General features: G+C 36.7%; 1 protein-coding gene across 3 annotated transcripts; it reads right to left on the reverse strand.

Moving 5' to 3' along the window:
* Positions 1–1,287: 1,287 nt before the first annotated feature.
* LOC105045050 (cation-chloride cotransporter 1) lies at positions 1,288–26,934 on the reverse strand. 3 transcript variants are annotated; one of them, XM_010923209.4, is made up of 14 exons: positions 26,791–26,934; positions 25,097–25,262; positions 21,532–21,681; positions 21,252–21,330; positions 19,974–20,065; positions 18,237–18,351; positions 17,411–17,511; positions 13,296–13,357; positions 10,058–10,306; positions 9,815–9,929; positions 7,866–8,060; positions 5,615–6,015; positions 5,071–5,232; positions 1,288–2,837 (listed from the first exon to the last, which is right to left on the reverse strand). In XM_010923209.4, exons 2-14 carry the CDS (start codon positions 25,237–25,239, stop codon positions 1,747–1,749), a joined length of 2,955 nt encoding a protein of 984 aa, XP_010921511.1. In that variant the 5' UTR covers positions 25,240–25,262; positions 26,791–26,934; the 3' UTR covers positions 1,288–1,746. The 3 variants fall into 3 exon arrangements, with proteins under 3 accessions (XP_010921511.1, XP_073113778.1, XP_010921512.1); XM_073257677.1 differs by having other exon boundaries at positions 1,652–2,837; positions 25,097–25,251; positions 26,791–26,927; XM_010923210.4 differs by lacking the exon at positions 5,071–5,232 and having other exon boundaries at positions 1,652–2,837.
* Positions 26,935–27,064: the final 130 nt, after the last annotated feature.

A 27,064-nucleotide genomic window follows, 5' to 3' on the forward strand; every position in this document is an offset into this window, starting at 1 on the left:
GGATGGCCCTAAAGATGTAGGACATGAAAGCATCATGGTCGCTAGTGAGGTCATAATGGAGGTCTCGGATTATTCCATCCCCAACGGCAGACCTGACTGCCACTGGAGCAACCCGATGACTGCTGTAGCATAACAAGAAAGGAGAAGTGTAAGGTGATCGAGGCACGCGAGGAGGAGGTTGAGATCATGGAGAGGGAGAGGAAGGTGTTCAAGGAGCGAGAGAGCTTATGATTGGAGGTTGCCGCCCCGTGGAAGTCTGTGGAGGAGGAGGCCCGAAGGAGAAGCTTCTTGAAAAGTAACGAGAAAAGGAGCTCTTGATCGGACCAGACAGGGCAAATCACAGAGCATATGCACGGTGGATAGTGCGCAATTGAGAATTGATGAAATACAGGGTAACATGGCGTGTTATTCACTATGAGATTTGACGCAGTCCAATTGCATCTTGTGCTTGCAATATTAGACGGACTTCGGACTTTTGATCGAGCTAGATTTTGGACTCAAGTCCGGATCGAGCCAAGCTAAAGTTATACCTGAGCCTGATCCGAAAGACAAATGAATCCTCTAATTAATTTCAAATCCAGCTTGAATTATTTTGGTCACAATCCAAAATCCAACTCAAAACCAGACAAATCCGAACCTAGTTCCACCCTAATCAGTCACATTACAATCCAAGCGTGACATCAGGGACTACAAAATTTTTTTGAACTCCAATGGGTCGGCATGAAACTGGGACAAAGTCGAAGGGGTCAGATCGTAACTTTCTTTTTCTTTTAATATTATTTTCCTTTTTTCAAAAGTATAATTTTATGGAAGAAGACAGTTTTGATGGCGTTTGCATGGTTCAAGGTTTCAATCTCCATGTTTTTTTGCCTTTCCTTGTTTTCCTGCATTTTGTACCTCTAGTTTCTTGGGGCTTTTACGTTCTTGTCGGTTGCTGAGCCGTGAGTAGGTGCTAGCTAATGATGGACGAGGTATTAACTTTTTCTGCTGTCAAGGAAGAGGGGCTAAGGAGTTGCATTGGCAAAGCAACCATGTTATCAAGCACCATGGATTTTGAGTACTGCCAGGGAAATGAAGAAAGATTCGCTGTACAAAGTTGATTCCAAAAGCTGAAATTCCTTGCAGAATCCAATGACCTTCGATGTCCAACGATGTGACATTTGTTTTCCTCCCTAAAAGAAGTCCATTGACTCATAACAAATTGTACCTTGTTGCGAGTATCTATGTGTGGTGTGCAGCCCCCATTGCGAGTGATGAACTTGCATGAAAAAAATAAAAGAGCAAGGATGAGTGAAACCCAACACTAAAAATTACATCCAGATGCGGTTGTTACAAAACTCTACCATCCTGGGCAAGCTCCTCCTGATCCGTTTACCCACGCCCCTTTTGTGACAACAAAACAGAACTATGAAAACAATCCCAACTAATTGGGCGAAAAAGAATGAATCCAATTTATGCTATCTGCCTTAAAACTAAGTACGGTATAATAATATACATGCCAAGTTTGAAGTAGGTGCATCTGATCTTCCGAATTGCCTGCATGTAGACCCTCCTGATCTCAGTAACATACTGCCTGATCCATCCACTCATTCTTTCTAAGCATAAAAATAAGCTAATGCAACTTTTTGAACCTTTCATTTAGCCACGCTCCTTAACTGATCATTTATAAATTGCTATATATTCTTTCCAATAAAATATTCCACTTCTGCTATCTCATGAACATGTGAGACCAAGAATCTCCACTGGTCATGTAAAAAGTGTGACAACATCTCTTCTGTATCCCCTAACTATTAACATCCTGGGCACATTTTCAACCAGCAGATCCATATACTCCATGTAGAAGTATGCCGGATGGTTCAAAGGTGGAGGCGGGAGGCTTACAAATACCACAGCAGCCATCCGTGAGTATCTTAGTATAGTTGAATTTAACTTGAGCGTCGTGTAGAGAAACTTATCCACCTGTTGCTCGTTCACCACTACTGGCTTCCCATCTGCCATTAGTGGATTCCCTTCTCTCCTTGCTGTTTCCTTCATCTCTGCAAGATATGCAGCAATCCGCCGCTGTGCACTAGTGAACGCCTCCAAAGAGTCATCCTGCTGAGCCCCACTCTCGACATGTGCCTCCCATGACTTCATTGTTACCACAATTACCTCAGCCTGCATCCGGAGATCATACAGGAACTTTCTCACATCAGCCTTCAGTTCTTCAGCTTCCATGTCTTCTTCAGCAATGCAGAAGACTTGTATCTTACAACTCTCAAAACTCTCTTTTGTCAGCAGCAGTTGGGACAGAAGCAGCATCAGGCCCCCATCCCTCACTATCCAATACAGGTCAATAGTTCCATACTGTTTTTGGTACTCACCTGGCCATTCATCAAGTCCCTTGACAATCACAACTGCCTTGTTGGCGATGATGCAGTCATTGATAATGCTGACAAATGTGGATGGAATCTGGGTGAGGTTCTCACGACGCCAGATCTCCGGATATCGCATGACAACAATATTAGGCTTGAGGTTCCCCAGACCCATAGTCTGAACAATACCACGAAAACCATCAGACATATTAGGCGCCACAATGATCTCACCAACACCCTCACAGTGCTTGTAATCAATGTAAGCGCTCAGCTGATGGCAGGCTGTCTTGGCATCCTCAGCCAATTCATGATAGTCACCATCAATGGTTGAGACAAATATTGACATACCACGGCCTTTCTTCTTCATGCAATTGGCAAAGTCAGCAAGCTTTGGATGACAAGGTACATTCTCTGGCAGCTTTCCCCATGGCCGGCACAAGATGAGGGGAATTGGATACCAATTTTTAGGATGTACTTGGTTTGCTACAAGAGGAAAGAGAAGGCATTACAAAAAATAGAAGTTGAATTTGAAGACTATAGAGAATAATAGCGTCAGTTTGTATTATGCATCCATGCTACAATCCAGACACATATCAATAGTAGTTTGATGCTGGTCATCTAAGAAATAGCATTTTGAAGTAGCATCATAATAACTGGGGGCCATTGATACATATCGATTTTCTGTTCACCTGCTTTGGGTGTCTTAAACAGTGCTTGGAATGTCCAAACTGCCACAGACAGGACAAAGATGGATGAATTGCCGGCAAGGAATGCAAAATCATCCAGAACCATCCGATTTAGGACGTTCCGAGCCATACTGTGGCGGATCAAGATGGTTCCGGCATTCGAAACGAAATCTGACGCAGGAGGGGGAGAGAGAGAAGGAAAGAGAGGAAGAGATAGAGGGGTCTGCCCTTCAGGCGGTCGAAATACAGGTCCATCAGGCCCCTGTTTTTCTTTAATTTTGCCGATTAAATTTTTGGTGAGCAGTAGCCAATCCCTTACATGAAGCATTCTAGGAAGTACATATGCTTCAAAATTCAAATCATATACCGTGTTTGTATTGGATGTGTATGATACTCCTAAAATAAATGTCCAATACTTGTGTAAAGTATCCTATGTTTAAAACTTAAAAATAAAAAAAAATACTCCAGATATTTCTTTAAAAAAAAAAAACTCCAGATATTTCCCAAGGACATGTAATATCACCTAATATACGGGTGAGTCTTTGCTTTCTTTTCTTTTTTTTTTTTTTTAGTGTTAACCTTTTAATAGTGGATAGATAATTTTGTTGATGTAGGAGTGGTAAACCAACTATGTTGGGTTAGCCCATTTTTGAATTAGCCATTTCAGAATAGAGCCTATACTTTAGTCAATAAATCAATCTCATCAAATATTTACAAGTTATTAATTATTAGTGGTTATAAGCTTTAATTGTGTTCATAAATGTGGATGTCTTTTGAAGTGTCTAGGCTTTATTACATACAGTTCATGGCATCATATCTTTTATGGTAGATAGACATTTTTATTTTATTTGTCCTATAAAAAGTTGGAAGTAATGTATTAGGATATGTAATGTCATTTTGTGTCTGTATGAGTATATATATAGTAGTAAATGCATGCATAGCATGAATTTGATAATTTGAATGAAAATTTAGCCTTTGGCATTGGAGTTCTCCTTGTTTATCTTTTGCTCGTATATCATTGATGGATTCCCAGTGGGTGAAGAGTGTTTGTTCGGTTCCACTTGTGCCACCTCCTTGTTTCAATTTGGCATTTGATCCCCCCACTTCTAGTGTTATTTGTAGTCTATAATCTTAATATTAAAACATAGAGTGTGGACTGGGGTCTATAGATTTGATGACTAAACGATAAGCTTGTAAAAGTCGATGCTATTGTCTAATGAAAGGACTATGCTATTTCATTAACCAACCATACTTTATGGATGCTTTTTTACATACATGTAACATGTGTCATATGCGTATCTAATTGACATATCCTAGCCATATCACATCCAACTTTTTCAAGGTTTGACAGCAACACATCTGTATCACGCCATGTCGATATCCTGAATCTGCATGTCCCCACTTCACATAAGCATAGGAAGCTAGGGGATGGCTTCCAAGGTTTCCTCTACTTGCTTAAAAAGTATGTCATGGTAATTTACAAGTTCTACGAATCCCAAGGCTTTGTTCTCCTTGAGTTTCCCATTTTCTGATCCTATCTTTTCTCAACAATTCTTGATGTTTCCAGTAAACTTAGGCTACTGATGCTTCCTCATATGCTAAAACGGGCATCCAAACACATAGAATCTACAAATACCCTACAAATGCCTATCATGCATCCAACTTGTAAATAGCACTATCATGTTCACATACACGCAACTTCACACTTCTGCTTTCCTTAACCCAAAAGATTCTATGTCACTAGAGATTTCTCTTGAACTAGAATACCCACAATTTTGCATCATACAGCTGAGCAACCATGCATTTGACAAGATAGTCAGAATAGACCTAATGAACCTTCTATGCTGCAATGTCATGTCATAAATTTTAAGCTCATTAGTATAATTTCTTCTTTATCTCTATCTGTATATTCATCGCATACAATTAAAGATGTTATGATAGTATAAGAATGACACTATGCATTTTGGTCTTTCATGGTTGCAGAGCCAGTTGTAATTTATATTCTCATGCATAATGTTGAATGTACATACCTCCTAAAGATCTAAGGCTTCGCAGGGCCAATTGGAAATATGCACTCTTGAACCCATCTCCCCAATCTCCAGCCTTTCCTTTTAAGCTGACATAGTAATATATCAGGCTGGCAAGAGCCAGAGACACCACGGTGAAAAACCAGGAGATTAAAAACATGATCACTGCAACAAACATGAGTTTTCATCATAAAGTAAGTTTGACCGATAATTTGGAAGTCTCCAAAAACAATCTAAAGATAACAGCTTTTTGTTATTGATGACAATCAAGTGATGCAAAAGTTCAAAGATATGGTACCCAAACCAAAAAACAGGATAGCATAATAACTCAACATATGAATCTCACTTCAATTTATACCGAACCAAGAAAAAAAAAGCATGCAAATTTTAAATAAAACTGAATTTGAAAGTAGAATGTCGGTTAAGAATTATATCTCATAGCTTAGAATATAGGCATTTCTGAATGTATTCAATTTACATTCCAAAAAGAAGTCCTGAAAAGACTTACAATGTTAAGAAAATAAAAACAAGAATTTCGGCAGCATACCAATACAAAGCAGAGCACCAATAAGTGAGAGACTCCAGTGGTGAAACTTCCATCGAGGACGCCAGCTAGGAGCATCAAGAAGGTCCAGAAGGAAACAAGATAAATTCACACCGGCATAACATAGAAGGAAAAACATAGTGACAGTTGGTGTAATTAGATCCAGATTCCCGATCACAACACATCCTATACAGATGAAGGCTGTAAACAAAGTTGCCAAATGAGGCTCACCACCTTCTGTGACCCTAAAATATTTAAGAACAGGAAGAATGTCATCATTTGCTATTGCTGCAAGCAACCGTGGAGCCCCTGTCAAACTCTGAAGTGCTGCTCCTAAAGTAGAAAGAATGATCCCGACATAAATGATTGCTGGAACAGGCCAAGCAACTTCAGCAGTGAGGAGCCTGAATAATGATTCTGATTGTCATGAGTTTGAAAGAACAAAGCATCCATGCATAACTCACTTTATGAGTATCTGAAATTTTCCTACCCAATAGCCTGGATTAAAATTCTACAAAAAGAATCTAAGGACAATAATTTGGCATACAGGTGCAAGATTGGAGTGTGCAAACCACTTATTCTAGAGCTAGGCAGCAATCCTATGGAAGGCATATAGGATTTTTTGAAACCATGGATTTTGGCAAGAGTTACTTTTGTATCATTATATACTGCTACATCCCAAAAACAATACGATACAGGTACTAAGAAACAACCACTGATAAGTTCTTCAATTTGCATTCAAAGAATGTAGCCACCAGTGAATCATGATAAATAAAAATAGATAACTTATTACAGATAAATTTACTCCAGTTCTCTTCAAGTTACAAAGCAGGTAATAATGACTTCCAACCATCAAGATGAGTTCTTCCTACCAGTATTTCTTAGACAAGTAACACCTCAAGCAAGAAATCACCATAACAAGAAAGATTTCAGACTTGACGTGGAGAAAACTATAATACTTAGATACTCTACCTTTTAGGTTTTTAGAGATGTTGGCACTTTTGGATGCCAAAACATGACATGATATGGCTGGAATTATCTAAGTAGCTTGATCTATAAGCCTTTTCTTTCATGGTTAATATTTCATGGCTTGGGAATTTAATGTGTGCGTGTGTGTGTGTGTGTGTGTGTGAGAGAGAGAGAGAGGTTAGAATGATTTTCAGAGTATTTGGTCCAAAAGAATTTTAATGAGAACCAGCAATAGCTCTCATGAAATGAAAATCCACACTGCTGATCATGATTTACATAAACTAGCTAGGAGCAAAAAATCATGTATTTTTATGGTCTTTTACCTGTACATCCAATGGATACAGCATGGACGATTTCAACAGAATAATACAATGCTTCAATTTGACCTGTCATCTGGAACCATCCATATCAGTTGAACTTTGGTTCGCACATGTTTTAGAATCAATGGTTTGAAAAACTTAGAATTTTTTAAAAACATTGTCTGCGGTAAGGTTCAGCTCATCATCTATATTTCTAGTGTTCATTTTGTGCCAAGTTGATGCATAGGTAATAGACCTCCAAAATAGGTAGTTATTGGCTTTTAGCCAATTTAGATGATGATCATAGTGAGAGTTTCATTTTCACTGTTTTCATTGGGAAGTCTTTAGGCCAAATATTCTCAAAAGCATTGTAACATTATGTCTGTGTGCGTCTGCATCAGTCCCAATGCCTTGATTTTAGGATGCTGCCATGTCCAGCAATTGGGAACATTTAAACTTGGCACCATTCCAAGCATCCAAATAATGCTTGGAGAAAAGCTCACTATCTCTTCCCAAAATTCATGTTTAGGCTTTACGTAGAGCAGGGTAACCCCAACTATGAAAATTCTGATATTATTATGGACTCATATATGTCGGCAATCCAACTAGCTTGTACAGTCTGTGATTGCACAAACCAACCATACACACAATCAGGCCAAGACAATTAATTTTGCAGGTCATGGATGTACAATGGCCACATAGCTCCTGCCTGGCCAATGACATACTAAGAACTTAATAAAACATTTTTAATTTTATTGCCTTTATTGACTTCCTGGATGTAGAACATCTGGTTGGCAAGTTAAGAAATAATCGAACAGTTGCATGATGGGAATAGATGAGCTAGAGTTGTCGAATTTGCAAACTGAGTTATCCAAGTACATTAAACCACTGAACTAAAAAGACAGCTTTTTTTTTTCCTCACAAAAGACAGCATTTTCAAAAATGAGAACTTAGAAGACGAACGCTTGTATGGAAGATGCAGATACCTGTTTGTCAAGAGCTCTTCTCTGGTAGCTAAAGCTCCAAATAGTAGCACTGATATGAGATATAAAAATGAGGTTGTGAGAGTCGCAGACAATGTTCCAATGGGTATAGATCGCTGTGTATCTTTCAATGATGCAGACCTATTTGAACCTGCCATAATTCCTGTTACGGCTGGAAAAAAGAGACCTACCAAAGCACTGAAAAGTAAAACTGTCAGAACTCAGAAGGCAATTTAGTTCCATCCATGTCTTATAATATTATGTTGTTGTTAATATCGACGCACACTGAACAAAAAACTCCAGTTAAGTCATAATTGAATTTAATTTGAAGGAAATTGAACTGTGTTTTTCTTTTTTTATTAAAACACAACACAAGCAATGATGAACATACTTTTTTTACGTTTCAATCAATTTTTATAATAAGAACAAAATTTTAGAATATTAAAAGTTTTACAGGTGGTTTATTAGGTCATCTATAAAAGGAATACAATTTTCATTAAATATAATATCTCCATTCAATATTTTCAACTATTTATATCCATCTAACTTGTTTGGGCAGTGGCGCAAACATCTTCTTTTCAGATAAGAATGGATTTCCATCATCGCAATATTAAGATCATAAAATAGTTAGAATTATTACAACTATCAGTGGATACATTAATTCCCCTCACATTGGGAATATTATCTTCTAACACTTGGCATTCAAATTTGATAATATCATCAAAGACAATTTTATCTTTTCCATTCTAGTTATGAGTATTGGATCAATTCTAAGTTTACTCCAATCTTAACATCAATTTTTTACATGAATATTTATCTCAATATAGTTGAATGCTGACTTCATTAATATGTTTGTTATGTATGTCAGACTTTAAATCAATAGCTGTTTTAACCTTCATTCTCACCTTGATTTTGACTCCAAAAACCAATAAACACAGAAAAAGAGATCTACATTCCAACCCAATTTAGTATTGCAATCTCATTCTTTGAATGTGATTGTAGTCCAATATCCAATTTCACCTTTAAGTATATCCTTCCATGCCTTGGAACAAGTCTATTTCAATTCTATTCAGGATTGCTGATGAACTAGGATTGAGTTCATCCATCCAGTCCACCCCTATCACGGCTTAGGCCAAACTAGACACAGGAAGCCTGTACTTGGTTCAAGACTTGACTGATTAATGCTGATTAATGCTAATTGGACATATCCTTTCTCGAACACATTGCTAAAGCCAAAACCTAAAACTAAGTTGCTTCAAGCTCAAAGCTGGATGGCCGAGTTTTTTAAAGTGACACAATATGGTCACAGACATCATTGAATATGCCCTAAAAGTGCATACTCTAGCTCTGGATTAACACTTACAAGTAGGCCCCTACTTAATACATCAGTGGCAATGCGTATAGAAGGTGGTCGGATGTACACGTATGGTATACACACTGCACTTTTAAAAAGCACAGCAACTTCTGATTGTCCTTTTAATTAAAGATTTTAAGTAATTTATAATGATATAATGTATTATACAGTTCCAATCAGATTTTCAGATGGGGCTAATTGACTTTCAGAAAAAAAAAAAAATTTAACTTGAACCAACCAAGAGCTAGAGCTTGTAAAACTCAATTTAGACCAAAGTGAGACCTGTAATGACAATCCTTGAGCTAAGCATAGTCATAAACACCCTGCTTCTTGTCCGATATTGATTTTAATTTTGATCCTAATTACAGTTCCCAAACCCTAATTCCTTTCCATAAAATAGCATCAAAAGAAAGAACAAAATTTAAATGCTTAAAACAAAGGTTTTGAGTCCTAATGTAACCTTTGCAGAAAAGGCAAAGTGCAGATATAAAAAGATGAATCGACATACAAGGACATGAAAGTTTGGGGTTTCGCATGCAGCACAGGTCATAACTATGACATTACAAACAATACCACTTAAAAACAACAGAAGGCTTACTTAAAATCCCAAAAAGTAGATCCATTCTGGTCAGGTACTCCAGCATTGGTGGTCCGTTGGTAATCTGAACTCCAATTGTCTTTGAATGTTTTTGCACTTAATCCTGTGATGCCACCTGCATCAAAAATGGCATAGAACAATAATCAGAAGCAGCTGATTACATAAAATGAGATCAGGAAAGCATTTGAAATCTGCAGAAGGAAACCTAACATGCACATAGGGAATCTGGAGGGAAAAACTCACTTGAAGCATTACTCCTTGGAGCTACAAAGATTCCAATGAATATGCAGAAGATTGAAAATAGGACAGGTATTAAGAAAGCAGGTGCCACCTTATTGATTATCTTCACACCACCAAACACAATAAAACATAAAAGTATGGTCACAATAATCCCATAAAGTTGGAGGTCATGTAAGCTTGGAGTGGATACTGTTGTTGGAGTGCCAGTTGTACCATTTACTGATGTAATATTAGGAACTATTGTTACACTCTCTGCATTACAAAAACCACAAGATGTTATAATTAAACCAAATTTGGATCATTTAATAGGACAGAAACAGACAAAGGAGAACTAGTTTAAGAAGCAATATTTACAAATCATAAAGACAAACACCAATCCTATAAAAGGCATACATTTTGCAAGATTTACAATTGAATAACAAGGCTGCAGTGTGATACAATAAGAAATGGACCATAAAGGAAAGGCTCAAAAAAGAAGATGATGACAGTGGTAACATATCTCCAGACTCCAGTAACAAATGACTGTGAATAAAGTGAAACCAAACTGAAAAATTTTGGATTTCAATAAAAAAAATAAATTCTAATAACAAAGATTAGACAATAAGTTCAATTGCAATAAAAGAGAAGAATTTAACAACTAAGATCTAAATATCATCTGTTAAGAAAATATGCAGTCATAACTCATAAAGATCAAAAACATTCAAATAATTAACTTTTGGTTGCACAATACAAATCCAAAAGATTCATCTCTCCGAAGACATGTAGCAATGAAAAGAAAACATGGCACTGAGACTAGACAACAAGACAGAGCTACATGAACCAGTGCATCTATTTCTATGGATCATAGACTTTGTAATTATAGCCAACTTAAAGAAGTCTGGAAGGACAGCTTCGTTACTTGATTGTTAGTTACTTTTCATTCATATGAAATAGTAATAGTAATAATTCCTCATAGAAATGAATATGTAGGTACTTCTGCTAGTGAAAGAGTCCATATGTTCTCCATGTGCAGGTATAATGAATGTGATGTTGTTTCAAATGCCCCAGCCTACCAAAAAGACCAAATGAAAGGCTACCTTGCTAGAATTTCACATGTTAGAATAATAAAGTTCCGAGAAACTAGACCAAACATCGTTTCAGCCCCTTGCTAGCAACACTAGCATCAGGACCAAACAATACCTATCAAACACTTCAAAATCTCATCCTCAACAAAGATAACAAATTGGAAAATAACCTGTTCTCTTCATGGGCATCTTTTGAATCAAATTCTGTAGCAATCTCGTAAGTATCCAAGTAGAAAAGATATAATAACGATCACTGAATTTAAAGGAAAATGATCTGTACAAGAAGAAAGTCATAAATCAATATGTGTACCCACAGAGCTTGTACATGGTTGAACAAAGAAAACAGAAGTCCCACCCACCACACCAAAACCATTCTAAAAAGTCCATTATGGAAAACCTAAAATTCAAACCAGTCATTCCATTATAGTTATTCCATTCATTATCTCTCCCTTGTGTGCTAGCTGTTTTACCCCCATAAAGTATTAAACCAGGTAGGCATATGGTCATACCAAACCTTATCGCAGTCCCATGATAAAGAATGTACTCCTGCAACCATTCGCAGCCATTTTGAGCGATTAACTTATAGGGAGTTGCTAGGTTTCCTCAGCAGCAGGAGGCTAAAGTTGGTTTATGTGCTGTGCATTTCCAACACACACAGATGTCTAATCTCATTCTGCTACCTCTGAGAATCATCTATATCTTGTAGGAAAGAAATAAAGTTTCACATATCATGCATGTCCCGGCCAAGAAACTTAAATTTGTGATATAGATTATACATTTAGCATGTGCTAGCAGATAACATATATAAGGCTATTAAAACATGAAACTAGCCATCTAAGATCAGCTACTTTAACCATCCTTTTTCTTTTCAAATTTGAATCACTAATAACTGCTTTATACTAATAAGTCAATATAATAAGCAAAATGGTTTACATATGAAGAATGTATTTCCTTCACAGACTCCTACAAAAAAGTGTAATTGCTTCTCAATGTTAGCCTTTTGCTTCCTTAGCATGTAGAGCTATCTATGGTCTCCAATATGGTTCTCTAGCTTGGTTTGCAAAACTCAATCATGCTATCATTGCAATTGGTCTTACACAGAGCAAGCATAAGCAATTAAGCATGCTATGTGTGACCACTCTCCTCTACCTCTTTATGACAACATAATTATTGCTGGGGAAAAGACTCATTCAATTTGTAAAGGATCCTCTTGGAGATCAAGATCAATTATTCTCAGGGTTACCTCCTTTCTCATCAGAAATGTATCATTGACATCAAGTCCAACTATCAGCTAACAAATGCTTAGACTAACGCTACACCCATTAAGCTTTGTGTGGAGACTCTAGGCCTATAATGGTGAGCCTCTGCTTAGAATCCCAGCAGATATCATTAGCTTGTTGGAAGCATTGGCTATTCATTTTTAATCATCTGAGCTGTGAATTCATGTGACAGCCATTTTATTATGTACAATAATATGTTTATCATGATGCAGTTCTTCGCAACCTTCATTGTCGTTAGGGCACTATCACTTGAGCACTCCTCACTCATCACCCAGCTGCTTCAAGTTCATCTCTATTTTGATAAAATTAACAAAAATGAACTTTTGGTCTATTATTCACATTTTTCTTCCTCAGGGACCATAATATCTTCAAAAATAAAGAAGTAAATACATCATTTCTGAACAAATGCTTGAAGTCACATGCCATGCCTTGGCTAACAAGTTCGTCAAGGTAAATAGGTTTGGTGCTACACGTACCACCAGAGTGAGTGTACAATTATGCTTGTAATAATGTATATAGACAACAATCACAACATGGACATATAAATATGGGCTATTGCCATAGGTGGAACATATTGCATGCTTCATTCTTGCTTCCTCCAGCCCATTTCTTCAAGCACCACATCAGAACTATATCGATTCAACTTGTAAAAAATGAAATGCAATTATAGTCCAAAAAAATACCAGAGAACAGAAAATTCAGGTGATTGGTTAAGCTACTCAATTTTGTTGAATTTTTTCTAACAAATACAAACAAAAATAAGGAAGAAAATAAAAAATTATATGTTTAGCATTACCAAATAGAAGCAACTACACAGAGGACTTCAAAGAGCTAATCATAACTTCACAATGCACCATCTGTAAATGGAAGACCTCACTGCAACTATCCTATGTTTACCTTTGAAAAATCCAGCAGCAGGTATAGCATCTAAGAAGGTTTCAACAGCTCCCAAGACATACCTGAAATATTAATGGTCAAATAATGGACTAGAAAAGGCATAAACTCAATGTTCATTGATCATGATCAAAAATAGATATCTGTTAACTTTTAAATAATATGTTGTGCTTTTCCAAAATATTCATATCAGAACTATCATCTCTAGACATTGATGTGGACTAAAACTCTCATCACCACACACTTTGCATGATGGCATCATCTTAACAACTTGGTACTCAATAATCTAACAGAAAGTGTCCCCTTCAGAATCTATACCATGACAACATTTAACATCCAGATAATCATGGAAAGACTTAAAACAAGACTGCTGCTATAGACATTCCCAAGGAACTAATTTTGATGGTGTCACATCATTGGAAGACTCCTGCCGTGACCCAGATGATCAAACTAATAATTTACGTATATAATGGTCAACTTGAAATTTTACCTACCATGCTGTGTTTCAATGTGTTAAAATAGAGTGACAGATATATGGCTTATCAAAGAAATCGATCTCCTCCAATTTAGAGAAATTCCGATATCCTTGCAATACAGAACATAATCAAGAAAATAAGATGAATAATTGTCACATCTAAAAAAAATTGTACATTCATCGCCTTGAACATGCATGTAGTTAACAAGGACTATGAATTAGCAAAACCTGATAGACCATCCTAACCGTCTAGCTTCTAAGCTAATGGCAAACAGCATTATGCTAATGATGCTGAGCACATATAACAGCCCCACCACATAAGATGTCTTATGAAAGATAAGATAGTGCACACAAAGACTAACAACTCCTGTTAGTACTGCAATTAGCAGGAAAAAAAAGGAGTGATGAAGAATCATCGATGTTGAAAAGATCATAGAATTAAAGTAATTACAAATATCTAGAATTTATTTTTCTTCAAGTTGATATTATGAATTCTCAAATAACATGATAAACAGTTCTTTACTTCAAATCGCATATGCATGTATGTATGGTAATGCTAATATACTCTCAAGAGGATATTGAGATGGTCATCATGGCTTCAAATCAATGATAGGCCATCCAAACTCAAGGTTCTAATGAAGGTTCGCTATCTTGGTACTAGACTCCGAACCAGTAAAATCCTATTATAGTGTCGATATGTTATTTGGTACCGTATAATAGTGTTGGTATGGGGCGGTATGGCATACCAGCATGGTACAGTACGCCCTATACGAATGAGATGGAGTGGTACAACAAACATTGGTTCTAACCGTTGAACATGATCTACACTAGAGAATGCCTAAAAACCAAAATTCATGTACCTTGATGGTCTCTAACCTATGCATCATATCAGTACAAAAATGAACCACATCAATTGCACTACGTGGTAAAATACACGATAGGGCACAGAAATTGAAAATCCACTTTATCGATCATAACCTACACATCTTAAGACACAGATAAATTTAAATTCACTAGGTTTTAATGATTAAATCATAGTAAAACATAATTTCATCATGCTACCAAACAATCCACTTTGACACAATGATTAGGTTAGAGACCACCAGAACACAGGAATTTTGATTTCTAGGTTTTTTTTTTTTGTTTTTTTTTTTTTAGTACCATGTTATTAAAACCAGATCACTTGAATTTGCATCACCTGTCATTGATTTAGAAGGCGTGAGGACCATCACATCTATCCTCTCAAAAGTATATTAGCATTATTCATATCTTTCTCTCTGCCTCTCATGCTATTAAACCAGATCACTTGAATTTGGATTGCCTATCATTGATTTAGAAGGCACAAGGACCATCTCATCTATCCTCTCGAGAGTATATTAGCATTACTTATATCTTTCTCTTTGTTTCTCTCTCTCTTTATACACACACACACACACACACATATATATATAAGTCAAGCAAAAGTACCTAATTTTTTCACAAAAGGTTACTCAATTTATTAGAAAGTCCCCTATAAATTGCCACTCTTCCTTTAGATTTACACATTACCTAATGCTTTTAAACTAAGATAGAAGTAGTGAGATAAGTAGAAAAATGCTTGCATAAATAGAGGTGTAGCCCCAAAAGAGAATGAATTCTGAAGACAAATAGAGCAACAATAGTTGGATCTTACAAGATGGTAACATGGCAATTCATATGGTTATCCAAGAAGTCCGGCTAGAATGTCATGTACTTTATCAATCATTTCTTCTTGATATGAATATGTGCAAAACTATTGCTTGATGAAGTGTCCAGACTCTAGACGTTTCTCTTTCCCTTCTTTCAAGAAGAAGAAAGTATCTATAGATGGCTTCATGCGGACTTAGACTACCACCTGTTGCTTCGGCTAAATTATCTCTTTCAACAAATCAACAATGGTCCATCCACTATCAATTAAAAATTGCTAACACAAGCGCTATTATGACATATAGAACTACCACTTTGCTGACACATATATGACTCCCAACTTCCAAGATTATTGAATGCAAAACTCAGCATGTTAACCTCATTCGCAAGGATATTTTTCACTCCTTACCAAAATTTCCACATATAGCCAACTCCAACAACTTCGGGATTAAGGCTGAGTTGAGCTGATTTAAGTATCAGAATTTTCATATACTGCATTTTAAGAACTTATCACTATGATAAAATTACCCAGCAAATAGAAACATAAGGTAATGCAGCTTCTCCCTGAAAAGGCACCAATACCTGATAAAGTTGTTATGTTGAACCCACTTCCCTGTTGCACCTAAACTTTTCAATGGTCAATTCTTTCTAAAACAACCACATACAGTTTCACACAAAAAGATCCATATGTCTTCTATAAGCCACAGTATGGTTACAAGATGGTAACATGGCAATTCATATGGTTATCCAAGGAGTCCGGCTAGAATGTCATGTACTTTATCAATCATTTCTCCTTGATAAGAATATGTGCAAAATGCTTGATGAAGTGTCTAGATGTTTCTCTTTCCCTTCTTTCAAGAAGAAGAAAGTATCTAGAGATGGCTTCATGCGGACTTGGACTACCATCTGTTGCTTCGGCTAAATTATCTCTTTCAACAAATCAACAATGGTCCATCCACTATTAATTAAAAATTGCTAACACAAGCACTATTATGACATATAGAACTACCATTTTGCTGACACATATGACTCCCAACTTCCAAGACTATTGAATGCAAAACTCGCAATGTTAACCTCATTCGCAAGGATATATTATATGGTATTCTGTATCGGTCCGAACCGGCTGATGCACCTTGTACCATACCATACCGGCAGAAAATCGGTTCAGTTCAGGCCGGTTTTTCGAAAAATGTCCTGAACCGGATCGAACCGATCGATTCGGTACAGGCCCAAACCATCCGATACCGGGCGATATGACACCGGTACGGTGTGGTTTTCTTTCCTTTTTTTTTTTTGGCCATTGGATGGATTTTTTTTTGATTTTTTTTTTATTGACGGTACGGGGTGTTACAGTACGGTACCATACCAACCGGCAACCAGCACAGGTTGCGGTACCGAGTCCACGAACCTTGATATTTTTCACTACTTACCAAAATTTTCACATATAGCCGACTCCAACTTCAGGATTAAGGCTTAGTTAAGCTGATTTAAGTATCAGAATTTCAATAAACTGCATTTTAAGAACTTATCACTATAATAAAATTACCCAGCAAATAGAAACGTAAGGTAATGCAGCTTCTCCCTGAAAAGGCACCAATACCTAATAAAGTTGTTATGTTGAACCACTTCCCTGTCGCACCTAAACTTTTCAATGGTTAATTCTTTCTAAAACAACCACATAGAATGGAACAAACAGTTTCACACAAAAAGATCCATATGTCTTCTATAAGCCACAGCGCACTCCCCCAGCCCCCAAGCCCCACCCCCTACGGGGCCACCTCCAAAAGAAAACAGAGCATTAATTGGTTTAACTCTAAAGGATATTTTGCCTATGGATATAAAGTCCACAAAAGAGAAAACTATAAGCTTCAGATATCTTGACCGAAGATATGAAACATGCAAATAGAATATTAAAAATTTTACCACACATAGCAAACGTATCCCATCAGGAATCAAAATCAATGCAATGCAAACTTACAGAGCTCCAGCTACAGCATTCCCAAGGAAAAAGCACAATCCAATACTAACTCCAACTTCAGGACCAAGGGCTCTACCGATAAGATAATATGGTCCACCACCCTGGAAGATCATAGTCCAGATAATATGAAAAACTGGTCATCCAACATTTCTATTGATATACTGGTTTATAAGCAATATAATTTATTAAGAAATCAAGGAAATTGTAAACATGCAAGGATATATTTTAGTCCACCAATGAGCATTTTTTGGGAGACATCTCAACATGACAGCATAATCCAACGACTATTAAGATGTTTCTCCAATCCAACTCTCAACACCCTTTTGACGTATCACAAAGTTCTTAATACCTGGTCCAATGATTATTTGGCATGCATATTTCCAGCTGATCTTTGCATTTTATGATTTGATGTACGTGTTACTTGAGGCAGGCTAACATTATAAGGATTCAGATGCCAATGATCAACCGTGCAGTAGCCAAAATGTCCAGAATTATATGGACATAGTGGACTCTATTATTTGTTTCTGTGATGGGTAAGTTGGGATTTGACCGCATTACCCCAGTAACGTAGGCACCCTACCAAACCAAGACCATGGAATCAACCTACTTTGGTATTTTTATGTACAAAAACAGTTAAATTTAATCACACATATTGCATAATTAGGAACACAATATTCATCTGTCTCCCAATTAGTAAGCTATGAATCATAAGTCATGCCTATTGCCCTAGCAATCCTATAAACTTCGAAACTACCAACTACCAACAAGTCCTTTTCTGTCTATTCAGGAATTCTATTTACATAACAATAAAGGCAGTAGTGCGCACCTTCATGGCCCCATTAGTTGCAATTGCACTTAATGATATTCCGGTTAAAAATGTGCAAAGACCACAAAGTAAAACGAGCAAAAGCGAATCGCCTATACCTGCCATACCCACGATCCTACAAAGCAAGTTGGTCAGTGCTAGTTCATGCATTACAAAACAAGGCAAGACGAAATAAACATAATATCCATAGTATCTCAACAATATAACATTATAAAGACATAACCATAATAGAATAGGTTTATGTAATTAAACAGCACAAACGACATGATTAAGAATGTTCTAGAAGGTATTCCATATAAGCCCATATAGAAAAAAGATGCAATGGAGGGAAATCTTTTGCATGCTATAAAACAAGCATATAATTTAACACAACAATAGTAAAGGAAATTGAAAAGGAGAGAAGCAGGGAGGGATGTCGAAGAAATGATCAAGACTTGAGATGACTATGGAGAACAGCTCCAATACTCAAGAGGGTGAATTTGGAACAGTATATAGCCAGTGCTGAAGATGCACTCTCTTGTTTAGTCGCATTATCAAACAGCCAATGCATAAGACCTAAGATGTATGCGCAGATAATGTTAATATATTGATAAATTATGAGATAAAGAGGTCTAGGATGCAAGTATTGCACAATGTGGAATAATAAAAATGTCATGTGGATCATGCATTCTTCATGAATTTTTGTTCAAGCAAGTTTACAATTAGGCTTAAAATTGTTGCTCTTGGTTGTGCTTTCAGAAGAAGAATGGCAAAGTCCATGCAGCTTCTTTAAGTAACAAAACAAGAAGTACTTTTGAGCACTTTGTTCTCCTGTTGTTCTTTGTATAAATTGCAAATATAGTTTGACCACCACTTCTGCATTAACCACCTCTCTACAAATATGCCTCGTATCAAATTGACATATTGGATATTTCTCTTTAATCATAAGCCACTTCAACGTCATGCATATTGATTTTTGTATGCTGAGACACACTAAGTTGTTTTATGAGGATCAATCAAACATAACAGTGTTATTGGAACCTTATAGTATGTAAATAATGATCACATGCTATAACCAAATAGCAGACCTGAAAGCCTCATATCCTATTCTTCAGAGGCCTTACTAGCACATGAAAGTACTAGACTGATTTTGTAACTACTGAAGCCATCCAGTACTCCTGGAATTTCATATCGAGATATATTTTCTCCATCACTGCATGACAGCAATTTCTGAGGCAACAAATACCATTTCCATGCTGGGAATAAGATGGTAAAAATTGTGTACAGTCCCATGCCAAAAGATCTCCAAGCCAACTCTCTAACTAAAGAAATTAGACCTTCTACCTAGGGTAAGAAACCTACCAAGAAAGTTCCTCAGAAACTCAAAGTCACACTGGTTCCTAAGTGCTTAATTTAAAAAGTTTTAAAATGTTGGCTTCCCGAAAACACACCATTACCTGCTCCTGCACCCACTCCTGGTTCTGGAAAGATTACACCCAGTAGACCATCAAGCAATATGAAATTGCATGTTTACAATCTCCTTCATGTATTCTCAGTTAAAAGTATAGGTTACCGAGTTAAGATCAAAAGATCATTAAAAACCTACTAAGATGTATATTGCTAACATTTCCACCATAGTAGATCTTCGAAAATAGACTGGAAATAAACAGGCATAAATTTTATTTCTCCTATTAGTTGTTTAAAGAATAAATCTGTGTTGATATGGACAATTCGAAAAGGCACTATAAATTTCTATACCAAGAAAAGCGGATATAGTAGATGATTCCCAAGATGTTTTGCAGGCATGGCACAAATACGCCCATCATAGTTCCTAGTTTCGGACCAGTTTGCTGCAAGACAAATCAAAGCTTATTTACTCAAGAAAATAATTTATTATTTATATTGTGAATAAGAAACAAGGATGTGTACAAAAAAAACATTTACATAAGAACATTGCTTGAAAAAGCCACATGTATATATACACATAAAAGAAGACATGCATAGTGTATGGCAATGGTTTATTTGGTTCTATGCTTGTGGTATACACTATAAGCCTGCCTGCAGAAAGTTCCTGGTGATTCTAGTTTGAGGTTGCTAACATTTAAAAGAATGACAAAGGTTTCTAGAACTGAGATAAAAATATGGTCAAACAAAGAGGGTTGGACATGGCCAATTAGATGCAACTATTGCAACTTAGGTTCACCATACCGGTGTGTAACGCCTCACACCAGGCATACCATATACTAGAAGCAAACTGAGTCTCAATACACCGAACTAACCCCCACACTGAGCGTACCAACTACCAACACTACATCAACATGGTATTGGTATTTGGATCTGGTACCAAAATTGTGAACCTTGATGATAACCATTATCCATTTTGGTCAAACAGAGATGAGACCAAATATATAGAAGTACATTAATATACACCTTGCAATTGCTACTATCTGCATACAAAGAGTGTGTGTGTTTGTACACATACAGAACAAAGTAGGCACCACATTCATGTCTCAACACATTATGTAAGTAGGATGTTTGACCACCATATTTCGTAGATCAAATTCACTTATTATTGCGAGTGTCCAGCATGTGTGATGTATATGGAAGGAATATTGAAAGAGTCCGATTGGATGCACACATTTTACCTATTTTTTGAGCATGGTATTTAAGAAAAACAGAGATAGGCATAGTTTATCTATTTTTGGGGGCAATATTTAAGAAAACACAGCATTAAACAATAGTCCAGCACATGTTGGTTTTAAATGAGAAGACTTCAAAGCCCAGTGCACGCTGGACAGCCATTCAACAAAAACCACAAAAAAGCTCCCCTAGCCAAATCAGATCTCCATCATGTTAACAGACTCAGCGGTGGGTTCGTGGAGACCTCCTGCCATTCAATAATATAAATAACAGAAACATTTCTATTTCCTTTTCCTAATAAGGTGGACACATGTGTGACATGCAACCTTGTTATCTGTATTTAATTAGAGGAAATACAAATTTAGTAGTCATAACAGCATGATGGAGTGAACTTACCTTGGGTCGTCCAAGAGTAATCGCCACATCCTCACCATCTCTAGGACTAGAAGGTGCTGGAATCTGCTCCCCTGTCATACTGTAATGACTTAACTGATTAAAACATTGACATAAACACCAATGCTTACAACTAAACCAACAAAGATATATGTCATAATTATGAGGAGGAGGACATAGATTGCATGCTTTACCAACAGATAAAAAAATAAACTATCACACTTCAGAAATCTAACAGAAAAGAAAAAAAAAAAAAGCATAATATAGAGTAAATGCCTAGTACCTTTTAAGTCCCAAAATATTGACAAGAGAATCAAAACCAAACAGCTCGAGTTTTGATTCGTTTTGAGATCCATCGGACACACCATGACTATCAGAAGACTCCCCTCTTGTACCAGGGTCCATGTTTTCCAGAGAGCGCAAATTGAGTTTCCTACCAAAAGAAAAGAAAAAACACAAAATAGTATCATATAGGGGTAATAATAGCAATACAGACTAGAACAATGACAATAGCAATACAGACTAGAAATTTAAGTGACTCCTATGAGTAATTTGAATCTTACTAATAACAAGCAAATGTACGCCCTAGATTACATACTGGTAAGTATATCAAAATAAAATAAACCGAATCTTAACTAACATGCATATTGGGGGGAAAAAGGACAAGCCAAAATATATTGATAGAATTGCTGTTTTGTGGCTCTTACGTACTCCAACAAGAAAAGAAATTGTTTAAATGTTAAAATAGTGCAATTAATTCATTCTAAATGAAAAAAATGCCCAAATTTATGCTCACAATTGGTCATAGCCCCTCTCATGCATGATAGACAGGAAAAAAGTTACAATACAATCCATATGAAAACAAGATCTCCAACAAACCACCTCCTAAACATGTGAAATGTCAAAAGCACAGCATTCATGTAGCATATAGAGAGTGCATGGTAGCATGTGTCTTAATGCAGAAGGCCATAAGCTGTTTAGCATATCAGCTAGGAGCACGCAACAAAGATGCAAGTTTAAAGACCTAACAAAGTGACAATCAACTCCAATATGCATCATCTACTCCTGAGAACAAGATAATCTGTCATTCAGATGGCATGCTGGTTATTACAGAACAGAGTGGCAATTATAATGCGATGATCAGAGAGAGCAATAAAGCCATACTTGATGGTACTTATTTTATAGTGCTAAATTGTTTTTCTGAAATATATTGCAAAATATATACTGGTGAGAGGACTCTATTCTTATGAGATTAAAGAAGGAGATTATATTGCTACAATATATGATGGTGAAAGGACCCTCATCAAGCAGTGTTGTTTGGCCATTTGAGACAAGCACCAATAGGACAAATGTCCAGAAGGATCTAACATGTAATCATTCTAAGAAAGATGGGACATATATAAGTTATCCATTGCAAGGTTCATCATCTCAGTATCGGGCCCCATAGTGGTGCCAATCTATTACTGCATTGGTACGAGGCCGATTTGGTGTACCACATACCGATACCAAACTGATATGGAATGATATGCCCCGTACCATTCAGTACAGTATGGCAAATCTTGATCCATTGTGTAATAATATGTGCATTTGTGTCTAAATAATATAATAAGGAACTAGGTGGACCATTATGTAATGTTATAAAAGGCATAACATGTTTGTTAAATGTAACATTGGACTTGACAGCTTTGGTAGGGAAGTGCCAAAAGTAGACATGTGAAGGTGACAACATCATGATTTAGTAAGTTGGAGTGCCGAGGATGTTATATGTCCACGTGCCTCACATGTCAAGAAACCTAAGATTTAGAGGTTCCATAAAAGACATTGTTAGGTCTTTGATTTCGGCAATACCCTCAACCTATTTAAATTTCACAGCAAAAGATTGCTGGCTTCTGCTTAATATTGCTCCATATATGCATTAGAAAAAAAAATAAAGCATTCAAAGTGTCCAAAGTCTAAACAAATCAAAAAAATTGCAAGGGGATCCTAGTGCATCAGGCTCTTGCCACTATGCGATCTAGAAGGGGTCAAATATACGTAGCCTTAACCTCGCATGCAGATAGATTGTTCATATATTTCAAATCCATGACACCTGAGCATGATGGACCAACCTTACGATTGCACAAAGGCCCAATCACAAAAAACTACAAATCAAAATAATTGACATCCTAGCATTGGAATAAATTGTTTCTCTTAAAACATATAAGTGATTTTCCATTGGATTAGATATCATTTTTTTCCACTATAAAACCAATCTTCAATAATATTATTTTCTCTTACACAAATAAGTAGATAGTGGATTTCAATTGTTCAATGGAACATTGGACAAAGACTAAAAGTAAAAGCATTATCCATGAGTTTATTGGTACAGTCAGTATATGCTAGCCCAAAAATATGCTTAAGCCTTTCTTGTATCACTAAAAGCAAGTTAAATAAACTTGTTTCTTATGCCTTCACATAATACATATTTGTTGTATGAAGCAAATAGGTAACTTTCTTTTGCTTATGTTGATTCTGAACATTATGTTGAACAGATCTCATTTTTCCTTCCTTCTTGGACAATCAGTGAATGGTGCTGCACTTGTAATGGGCAACGACACTAAGCAGACCTTTCTAAAGAACGAGGATGAATTGGTCAAGTGGAACAAATAGAAATAGATCTATTTGCAAGTACAGATAATATAAATGATCCTAGTCTTGATGATGAGAACCATGCTATTTGCACCTACGTCCCTGACTATTCACCTATATTCTAGATGCGTTTACCATAGAGGAAAAACCATGTTTGGCCAATTTAAGGAAGACAAAAGCAGACCATAAAGTCACTGCACAATTTGGGCTGCCTCGATAAATAATATATCTAAGATCTGCATGCTTTGGTAACAAACCTTCTAATGAATAATACAACATTCGTGGACCAAACAATTAAACCCTCCTTCTGTGATCAATAACAGTTGACCTGCTTTTGCCTTGATCAACTAAACAAGGCACACCACTATATGTGAAGGAGCCTTAGTGCTCTAAAAATGCATTCTTTGTCACATTGTACTATGGGAGAAAGAACTGACAAAAATCAGAACAATCCACTGACATAAATTCAAGATTATATGTGACAAAATTTTATGTAGTCATGCCTTGAGGGGTTTACATGAAATTTTTTAAAAAATAATTGGAAGACTAGTAGAAAACAAAACCATGGAAGCTCTTGGAAGACTAGTAGATAATAAAACCCAAGAAGCCCTAAGCCTATTATTCCTCAGCAATCTACATCAACAGAGAGATGTACACTGCACTGGGATGGAAATAACATTGATGACCCTGGACCAAATGGATTAGCACCATTTACATAATCATCAATGGGTATTGAGAATCCCTTAGTTGCAAGTTCACAAACTTTAATATGGGAGTCCAACTTATTACATTTTTCGATACTGACGTAAAAGACTAGAAGGTCAAAGGGTCGATACCAGTCTTTTGGAAAGGACTGGCAAGGTACCTTGGTTACACAAGCATCTTTCCAGAAATGATCAGTAGCATGAATTTTCATGAGGTCATGTTATAAGAAATGCGAGTTTTTTAAAAATTAACAAACTGCAGAGGAAGTCTCTTCCATCATATAGTGATTTGATTTGGCCAGATATACTAATATGTTTATTATATATCACTTCTGTTTTAAGTAGTTTACAATGAAAAAGAACGCAGACCATATGATGAGAAAAAGCTTTAACAACAACCTTTAATCAATGAGACAGAAACTACTATTAGAATTTGGCAGGAGATTGAAACCTTATAATTTAAAAGAAGTACGTCAAATGTATGTGAATCAAACATCCTTGATGCACAGAACTTACTTCAGTGGGATCTGTGGGGGAGGTATAGGCTCTATGGAAGACATCTGGAGCACAGCTTGATCATGGGTGACAACTGGTGTATATCGCCGCCCACTTTGTAAGTGTGTTTCCTGATTTGCACTTTCCATTTCCCCATTCTCCATGATCTCGTATGGCTAGATAGGAACTAATTACAAGCAACTGAACAAGTCAGAACTAATAAATGACTTTCCAAAGTACAAGCTGCATTGCCGCATCACATAAATAGTGAAGATGAAGACCACATATTAATTCATTTAAAAGAAGTCCAACTCTTGGACATTGTGCAACAAGAGGGCATGAAATTTTATATAAAAAACCCAAACCAAATAAACATGTAAACATAGTTGTAAGGAAAAACAATGAGGTGCAGACATAAAGACCAGCAAAAGTAAAAACTAATGAATGCCTCATTTAAAGCAGGTGCGTACAAGGGTTAACAAAGAAACAAGGTGGAAAAGTTCTATGAGCAGGAAAAAGAAGTACAGTGAATTATAATTAAAGCTCAAATTCCTGTAATGAAAAATAAAGATCATATCATAATTATGAACAGTAAAAGATCGTCATAATTAAACCTCAGACTAAAACAATCTCTCAAGCAAACCAGATAAAAATCTTTACAAGCATATAAGAAGCAGTTCATCATAACAAGAGCTACTGGTTAAAGGGGAATACACCATATACAGATTACCAAAAACATAAAAACTAAAACATAAAATCTACTTATATGTCAAAAACCCCAAAATGGAACCATATATAGCCAAAAAAGTGTCCTCCTGAAATCAAGACAACAGTTGCGTACATACAAATCATGGAACATACAAGTGACAACAAAAAAGGAACAATAAGTGGAAAGAAACTAAAGGACATCAATTCAAACAAAATGCACAAAACTCCTGCAGCAACACTTGTATATAAATGCAAATTAAAAAGATGCCACATCACAAGTTCAATTGGTAACAAGAAAATCCCAGATGTTTTCTTACAACATTAGGGAAGCTGAAATTTCATGTCTGACCAGTCTAGCCTAAACAAAGAATATTGCAGCAGATATCTGCATCCATATACCGAATTCCTTCTATCACAAATTCCCTTACAGCAAGACATGACCAAAAATCTTCAGCTTAACACCAGCAAGATCTAAGAAACAACCAACCAAGCCATAATATATCCATATAGAATCAACAACACGCACCTAGACTAATTAAGTTCATGAATCAGTGTACGATCCATGCTGAATTGCAAATCTAATTAATACATATGATGGTACATAAACAGAAGTTTCTAAAATCCCAGCAGAAACCAAGTGACCAAATCATCGAAACGAACATTCAAAACAGGGAGAGATGTATTCCTTGGTCTCAATGAAAACTCGAAGAAGTCTCATATTAAAGATTCTCTTTTTCAGGGACTCGCCAAAGAATAGATCGAACTAAATCCGTGCAGAAAGACCGAAGTAAACACTAAAAGATCGAATGACCCTCATCAAGAACTCGCGATCCGATTATATAAGCTCCAGAGAGATCGAATACACCCGCTTGGAACCCAGATCAAGATCTCAAGACAGACAAGAAAAAGAGAGGGAAAGAAAGACTTCATTCCTGGAAACCCTATTCTTAGAAGAGAGCTTCCTGGGGATCCATTAGAGTAGAAAGAGTTGGAGATCGAGCCCGTACCTTTAGAGAAGCGGGGGCCGAGGGGCCGGTGGCAGCGTGCGGACGGACCCAGTCGATGAGAACAGCGGATAGAGGGTAGATTCCGACTAGATTGCGGTCGAATGCGGCGTCCTCGCTGTCGGCGCTCCGGCGGAAAAAGGGGGGGGCAAAGAGAGGCGAAGGCGAAGGAAGAGAGGAACGGTAAACGGGCATGGTGAAGTAGGTGAGGTACACACGGGACCGTGTCCCGAGACCAGTATTAGCCGTTGGATGGGCGCCACGTAATACTAATCTC

This window comes from Elaeis guineensis, chromosome 5 (assembly GCF_000442705.2).
Source record: "Elaeis guineensis isolate ETL-2024a chromosome 5, EG11, whole genome shotgun sequence".
NCBI classification, from domain to species: domain Eukaryota; kingdom Viridiplantae; phylum Streptophyta; class Magnoliopsida; order Arecales; family Arecaceae; genus Elaeis; species Elaeis guineensis.